General features: G+C 49.5%; 1 protein-coding gene across 4 annotated transcripts in view; it reads left to right on the top strand.

The window, feature by feature from the left end:
* The first annotated feature begins 4212 nt into the window (after positions 1-4212).
* The window catches only part of Slc29a3 (solute carrier family 29 member 3), a 42096-nt gene continuing 38602 nt past the window's right edge, over positions 4213-7706 (top strand). For all 4 annotated transcript variants that reach the window (XR_004772354.1, XM_035452626.1, XM_035452627.1 and 1 more), the window contains exons 1-2: positions 4213-4330; positions 6518-6813. Coding sequence is in view for 3 of the 4 variants with exons in the window: in XM_035452626.1 (XP_035308517.1) it covers position 4330; positions 6518-6813 (297 nt within the window). In the remaining variant the exon portion in view is untranslated. The remainder of the gene's footprint in view (positions 4331-6517; positions 6814-7706) is intronic.

Below are 7706 nucleotides of genomic sequence, written 5' to 3' on the forward strand. Positions count from 1 at the left end.
TGGAGAGGGGGCAGTTTTGTTTTTCGGACAGGAAAGATATAAACTAACTTTTCTGGAAATGTGTATAACGATTTCTTTTATGGATTTAAATTTTCAATAATTGTATTACTTTTTAAAGTTTTATAGAAGGTATTTTGATCATACTCACCCCCAACTCCCTATCTACCCAACTTGCTGTGCTCTCCGGCTCATGATCTCCTCTCTCTATCTATTTCCATCTCTCTCTCAACTCATGGAGTTCAATTTCTGTTGTCTAAATTTTCTAGTGTGGTGCCCCCTGGATAGTGGTCAATCTATCAGGGGTCATGCCCTTAAAGAACTCTGACTCTCCCTCTCCTGGCACCTCTCTGGTAGGGGTGGAATTGCCTAGCTTTCTCCCTCCGTGATGGGATTTTGTCTGGCTTAAGTTTGCACGGGTCTTGTGCCCATGAGTTCATATGTGTAACTTCCCTGTTGTGCCCTGTTGTGCCCCTGAACACTGAACACTGTTTCCTGGCAGTCATGTACCACCCCTGGCTCTTACGATCTTTCCACCCTTTTTCAGGGATTCCCGAGTCTGCCCTGAGAGGGAAGGGTGTGGTATTAGACGCTCCATTTAGGACTGAGCACTCCACAGTCTCTTATTCTCTACATGTTGGCCAGTTGTAGGAAAAGACCACATGACAAAAGAAAACAAAACAGAACAAAAAGACAAAGATTGCAGGTGTAATGATCCCTGTCAACTGTCAACCTGACAGATGTTAGAATCATCTAGCAAATGGGCCCCTGGCCACATCGGTGATTGCATTATTTAAATTACACTCATTGAGGTGGGAAAACCAGCCCACCATGAGTGTAACCATTCTCTAGCCGGGGAAATCTTGAACTGTATAAGGATGGAGCAAGCAAGCAGTCACTGCTGAAAATGGATGTAATGCAATCTGCTGTTTCAGGTTCATGTTGCTTGGACTCCCCTGATGAGACAGAGAGGCAGAACTGTGAGCTAAAAGAAACCCTTTCTCCCTTGTGTTGTTTTAGTCAGAGTGTTTTATCACAGGAGCAGAAAAGTAAACGAAGCCATCTGGTAGAGGCAGAAAAGGGAGAACTTGTAGACCTCCAGTCTTGGAAGAAGAGGGCCCAGATGCTTTCATAGGCTTGAATCTTTACAATGCTGACTATGTTGGTGAGTTTTTGTTAACTTGATACAAGCAAGAGTCATTCTAGAAAAGGGAATGTCAACCAAGAAAATTCCTGCATCAGATTGGCTTGGTGGAAAGTCTATGGGACATCTTCTTGACAATGATTGGTCCACTGGGGGCAGTGCTATGCCTCTGAAGGTGGTCCTGGGTTGTATTAAAAGCAAGCTGAGCAAAACAGAAGGCAGCTTTACTCCATGACTTCTGCTTTAGTTCCTGCCTTTTGAGTTTCTGTGCTGATTTCTCTTCATATGGACTGTGTGTGACTGGGGCAGGTAAGCCACTAAACTCACTCCTTCCCAAGTTGCTTTTGGTCGTGGTGTTTATCTAAGCAGTATAAAGTAAATAAAGACGCACAACCCTTCTTCTTTCCCTTCATTCCACTGTGCAGGCTAGTTTTATGGCAACTTGACACAAGCTAGAGTTATCTGAAAGGAGGGAGCCTCAATTGAGAAAGTGCCTCCAGAAGATCCAGCTGCAAGGTGTTTTCTTAATTAGTGATTTGATGGGGGCAAGGATAAGGAGGGGTGGGGCAGCCCATTGTGTGTGGGGCCATCCCTGGGCTGGCGGTCCTGGGTTCTATAAGAAAGGAGACTGAGCCAGCCATGAGGAACAAGCCAGTCAGCAGCCCCCCTCCATGGTCTCAGCAGCAGCTCGTGCCTCCAGGTTCCTGTCCCTGTTTGAGTTCCTGACCTGACTTCCTCCAAGGATGAACAGTGAGTGATACAGAAGTGTAAGCCAAATAAACCTTTTCCTCCTCTGGTTGGTTTGGTCACGGTGTTTCATCACAGCAATAGTAACCCTAAGACACATGCTAAGAAAAGCTTGGTAAGGGGACTTTACATATACAAAGAAGGCCTCTGTGTGTAAGGGTAGCTTATAAGGATTCACGAATTATGCTGGCCCCACCCCCTGACAACTGGCAAGGTACCCACACCAGCATTCAGGCAGATACTTAGACAGCTCAAAGGGCCCTGTGTTGCATGGCTACCTCATGTGTTACATGGCGGCATAAGGACTCTGTACACATGTGCAAGCTTTCCTTTTTAAGCAAGCACTCCCACCTGTTCTCCCCTTCTTCCCATCCTTCCCCCCCCTTTCCTCCTTCTTTACCCTTCTTCCCCCTTCCCCTTCCATCTCTGTTCCCGGTTGGCCAACACCTACCCCTCTCTTTGCTCCCTTTCCCCAGTAAACTCCACGTGGGTTTTATTGAGTTTTGTGGTTCGAGTTTCATTGCCAGCAGCTGCAGCAAAACAACAACATAGTCCTCTCCATTTCTGCTCTGCTGGTTAGTTTTTGTCAACTCCACACAATCCCAAACACATCTGTAAAGAGGGAACCTCAGTTGAGGAATAGCCACCATCAATCAGATTGGCCTGTGGGGCGTTTTCTTGATTAATGATTGATGTGGAGGATCCAAGCCACTCCGGGTGCATGTGCCTACCCTGGGCAGGTGGTCTTCAATTGTTTAACAAATAATACTGAAGCCTGGCAATGGTGGCGCACAGCTTTAATCTCAGCACTTGGGAGACAGAGACAGGCAGGTCCCTGTGAGTTTGAGGTCAGCCTGGTCTACAAAGTGAGTCCCAGGATAGCCAGGGCTACACAGAGAAACCCTGTCTCAAGCATACACACACACAAGACTGTGCAAACCACTGACAGAAAGTCGTATAAGCTGAAGTTCCTTCCTGAGTTCTGCTTTGGTTCCTACTTCTAGCTTCCTGCATTCAGTTTCTGCCCTGACTTCCCTCAGTGGAGCTCTAAGGTGAAATTAACCCCTTCCTCCCCAAGTTGGTTTTACTCGTTTATTATTATTACTGTTGTTGTTATTATTATTATTGCAGTAAATGACACAGGGAGACAAGGAGAACTGCACACTCTACCTTATTTGCTGGCTTTTCCTTTTCCTGGTCCTAAGGTGCCCTTACCCACTCTGTGCCCTGTGGGGGATGTGCCTATGGTGGTCTGGAGCATTCTAGCTTGTGCTTTCCCACAGGGCCGTGTTCCAGTACCCGCTTCTTCCTCTTGCACTTGAGGATGCTATTTAAGCCTGAAGTTAAGGCCATGTTTTTTGAGATATGCTTATTTTTGAACCTCACCTCACGTGCATGTGTATATGTGAGTGTGCACGTGTGTACATGTGTACATACGAGCATGCATGTGTGATGTATGTGCTTGCGTGCATACATGTATGCATTGTGTACATGCATGTTTGCACATATGAATGTGCATGTCTGCCTGTAGGTGTGCACATGTGTCTCAAGTAGCTTAGGCTGATATCAAGCTCACTTTGCAGCTGAGGTGGGACTGAACCTCAGCCCCTTCCAAGTACTGGGTGCTAGGTGAGCATCTCCACGCCCCCTGCAGGGCGATGGAGGAAGAGTCTTGCTCCAGGTCCCCCAGCTGGTAAGGGTATGAATGGGTAGAGAGACCAGACTTCTGTCACTCTTGATGTTTCCCTCGCGCCCCCCACCCAGTCACTCTTGATGTTTCCCTCGTGCCCCCCACCCATCCCGCTTTTTCCTCAAAAAGAAGACAAAACAAAGCAGGTCCGCTCCTTAGCGCCTACTCGGCCCAACTCTTCAGAGCTCCGGAACCATCTTCCGCTCTTTCCTGAACTATGGTCTCAGGGTCTCCGAAAAGTTTCCTTCAACAGGTTTGGCATCTGGATTGCCCCTCCACACACACCTGCCCCGAGTGCACGAGCTGGCCTCGCTCACTGCTACCAAGTAGCTTCAAATTCTGCGTCTCTTCCACCTAGGTTGGGAGGCCAAGTTCATCCTTGGGGCTGCATGTTGCTCTGGAAGTGTTTGTGGGGATCAGAGAGTGGAACCAGGTAACGAGGTGGAGTGGGGGACTCTCCCGGGTGGGGCGGAGGAGATGCTAACAGGGAGGCAGGGCGGGACCTGGCCCAGAGCTTTTCTTTCTGCAGTTTGCGAATCGACGCCTGCAGTTGCAGCCGTGCACCAGGCGGGGGCGCGCGTGTTGGGAAGGCCTCGGTGGGCGGTGTCAGCGAACCCGGAAGCGCTGGGCGGAGCGGAGAGAGCTGGGGACGGGAGGGAGGCTGGGAGGGTGAGGGCAGAGCCCGGGCCTGGCTGAGCCCTAGTTGCAGTGGCTCGGGCCGGGACCTGGTGGAGGTAGCAGCAACAGCGACAGTAAGTGCGGGTACAGTGGCGCCCATATTTGTCTGGGTCTCCTCCTCCCGTGGCTGAACCTGGCCTCCCCGCCTCACTCTTTGGTCCTGCGTGTGGGGACGGGTCAGCCTGAAGGATCCAGAAGGCTTTGCGGGGCCTGATCGGGTACCACAGCTGCCTCTGTGGAGAGAACTTGTCCCAGCCTGCTGTCAGGCTCGCTCTTCGTCCCCAGCCTGCTTCTTCAGGAGTCATGGAGACACACAGGCTGGCCAGGCATCTTCTCTGTCCCCAGCCTTTCCAGCTCTGACTGGCTCTTACATGGGCAGGGGCAACCTGGCCTGAGGAAGCTCTTGGTCTCCCCTCCTTTCTTTGTCTTTCTCTGTTCATCCAAAGCCACAGCTACCTTTTATAAAGAGTAATAAGACTTTGCTCATTCTGCTGCACCGCCAGTGACCCGATTAGAGAGGATCCCTGGCAACTTCAGATGCTTGGTCAAGGCTGAATGGTCCTTGATGAATACACACCGCAGCTGAGAAGGGACTCTGGCCCTGTGTGGGTCTGGCTTACCTGCACTGGGCCCTGCACCCACCCTTCTAGCCTGAACTTCTAGGCTCCTTGCCAGTACTCCGGTGGCCTCTGTGGTTCATGGTTATCTTTTACATTTTAAAAAATTAGGTGTACATAGGTGTGTTCTTGTGTGGGCATGTGCAAGGTCTTTCAGGTGCCCTCAAAAGCCACAAGAAGGCACCGAATCCCCTAGAGCTGGTAGTTGAGCCACCTGCCTTGGGTGATGGAATCTGAACTCAGGTCCTTTGAAGAACAGCAAATGTTCTTAACTGGTGAGACATCTCTCCAGCTCCTGTTTACATGTTTTTAACAATAATTTTAAGTGTGTGTGTGTGTGTGTGTGTGTGTGTGTGTGTGTGTGTGTGTACCTCTATACATACTGTGGTTAGATGGTCATCTTTGGTCTCCATGTGACTCAAGGCTATAGAGGGGCCCTGCTTACCCTGACAGAACACTGTAGAACCTCCTGCCTGCCTGCTCTAGGGCATAGCTGCAGTAGTCCAGGGTGATGTCCGGGCCCTGCAGGTCCATTTATTCAGCAGTGTTGATGATGGTCCCTTTGGGCCTGCTCTGCTCAGAGCTTCTTGCTGCAGGATGCCTTCAGGAGGGAGGTCTACAGGGACTTGGAACCAGCAGAGTCACATTCCTAGACTATCCCTGGGGGTGGGGCTTGAGGATCCTCAGGGGGCACCCAGACTGCCTGGCTGAATCATTTCATGCTGCTGTGACCTGGACAAGTGGCTGGATCGTTCTGAGCCTCAGACTTCTTATCTGTGGATAGTACCTAACACCTGACTGTCATGGCTCATATGTTGGGTGTGACTGTGGCATTCTGAAGTACCGAAGTCGTTTCTTTGTGAGGCAGGGTCTCACTTAGTCTGGGTTATCCCTCGAGCCCTCTATGTAGGAGATGTTGCCCTTCAATCCTGATCTTTCTGCCTCCACCTCCAGGGTCCTACTGAATTATAGGCATGTATGTGCCACTATTCCTGGCCCAGTTTGATGATTGAATAGCTAATATACATTGCCCAAATTCAAAAGGCACAAAAACTAAGAATTAACAGTGAAGCTCCCTCACTGTCACAGTCTCCCTCCAAAGACACCCACTGTTGGAAGACCCCTGTGTGTCTTCCAAGGTATATTGAGCACATGTACAAAATCGCGAGCGCACGTGTGTGTGTGTGTGTGTGTGTGTGTGTGTGTGTGTGTGTGTGTGTGTGTGTGTGTGTAGTTTCCCTCTGCTTACACTTTTTGTGTAAAATAGAAGAGCAGGAGGCTCATTCTTTGCCCATCAAGGGTTCTGACTCCTATGTGAATGCTTTTAACCCAGGCTCACCCTTCTGCCCTGTTTGCCTCATTTGTACCTGCAAGGATATTCACACCACTTGTCCCGTACTTATTCATTCCCTGTGTTGTCTTTGCATAGTTGAGATGACCTCTGAGGTCACTACAGTTCTGATAGCCTGGCCTTCTCGCCTGATTTTTGTCTTTCTTCCTGATCCTAAAACCTGAAGCTCTCCATTCAGACTTCAAGGACAGCAGGGAAGACCCAACATGGGCTAGAGATATCTTCTAGAATAAGTCAGTCCCCAGCCTCGATGCCTGCTCACCTGCTCTGTGTATCTCTCTCTGTTCCCACAGTGGCTGACTCTGAAGACAATATATATCAGAGCTCAAATGCTACCTACGGAGCCTTGAGCAACCCTCACAATGCTGACCAGGAAGCCCTGCTGGGGAAACTACTTGACTACCCAGCTCCAGGCCTGCAGAGGCCAGAGGACCGATTCAATGGCACCTACATCATCTTCTTCAGCCTGGGAATTGGGGGCCTACTGCCCTGGAACTTTTTTGTCACTGCCAAGGAGTACTGGGCATTTAAACTCCGCAACTGCTCCAGCCTGGCTTCAGGGAAGGACTCTGAGGATACAGACATCCTGGTAAGGGCTGTTTCCCTCACACGGGGAGCAGGTAATCTGGAGCCAGGCCATCCTTAAGGGAACTGGAGGGAGAGCCTTTACATGCTGAGAATATGGGCATTGATGCAGAGGCTGTGTGGGCACAGTAGAAAGAATCCACTGGGCCCTAGGCCCCAAATTGTGTGGTACCCAGGCCTGGACTCTACCTCCTGAAGCTGAAGGATGGAGTCGGGCAGACCCAATCCATACTTCAGATTGTTGTCAGTAGGAGAAGGATGGACAGGATGGCTCTATACAGTGTATAATGGTGCTTGTAAGAATACAGAACCTTTGCCTCCAGGAATTGAAGGTATGACTCTTACAGCATAAAGTCAGCAGTGGATTACAGAAAATTTCAAACAGCAGTCGCTAAAACAAGGGAAGGTCATTTTTCTGTCACAATCAATTTTGGGCAGGTGGATCGCTTCGCCTCATGTAGTTCTCATCTCATAGTCTAAGATGGCTGTTGAGGCTCCAGCCATTACAGCATGTATAGGTAGCCTGTAGCTTGTAAGAACATTTCCTTTTTTTTTTTTTTTTCCCCTTGAGACAGGGTTTCTCTGTGTAGCTTTGGAGCCTATCCTGACACTCGCTCTGGAGACCAGGCTGGCCTCGAACTCACAGAGATCCGCCTGTCTCTGCCTCCTGAGTGCTGAGATTAAAGGCGTGGGCCACCAACGCCCAGCTAGAACATTTCCTAGAAGTTGTATCTTCCTCTTCTTTACATTGTAGTGATCCAAACTCAGTCACATGACTATCAGCTACAGAGAAGGTTGGGAAATGTAGTCTTTTGTGTGTCCTCAAGCTTAAAACCAAGGCTTCTCACCAATATGTCCTACAACACACACACACACACACACACACACACACACACA

This window comes from Cricetulus griseus (assembly GCF_003668045.3).
Source record: "Cricetulus griseus strain 17A/GY chromosome 1 unlocalized genomic scaffold, alternate assembly CriGri-PICRH-1.0 chr1_1, whole genome shotgun sequence".
Taxonomy (NCBI): Eukaryota; Metazoa; Chordata; class Mammalia; order Rodentia; family Cricetidae; genus Cricetulus; species Cricetulus griseus.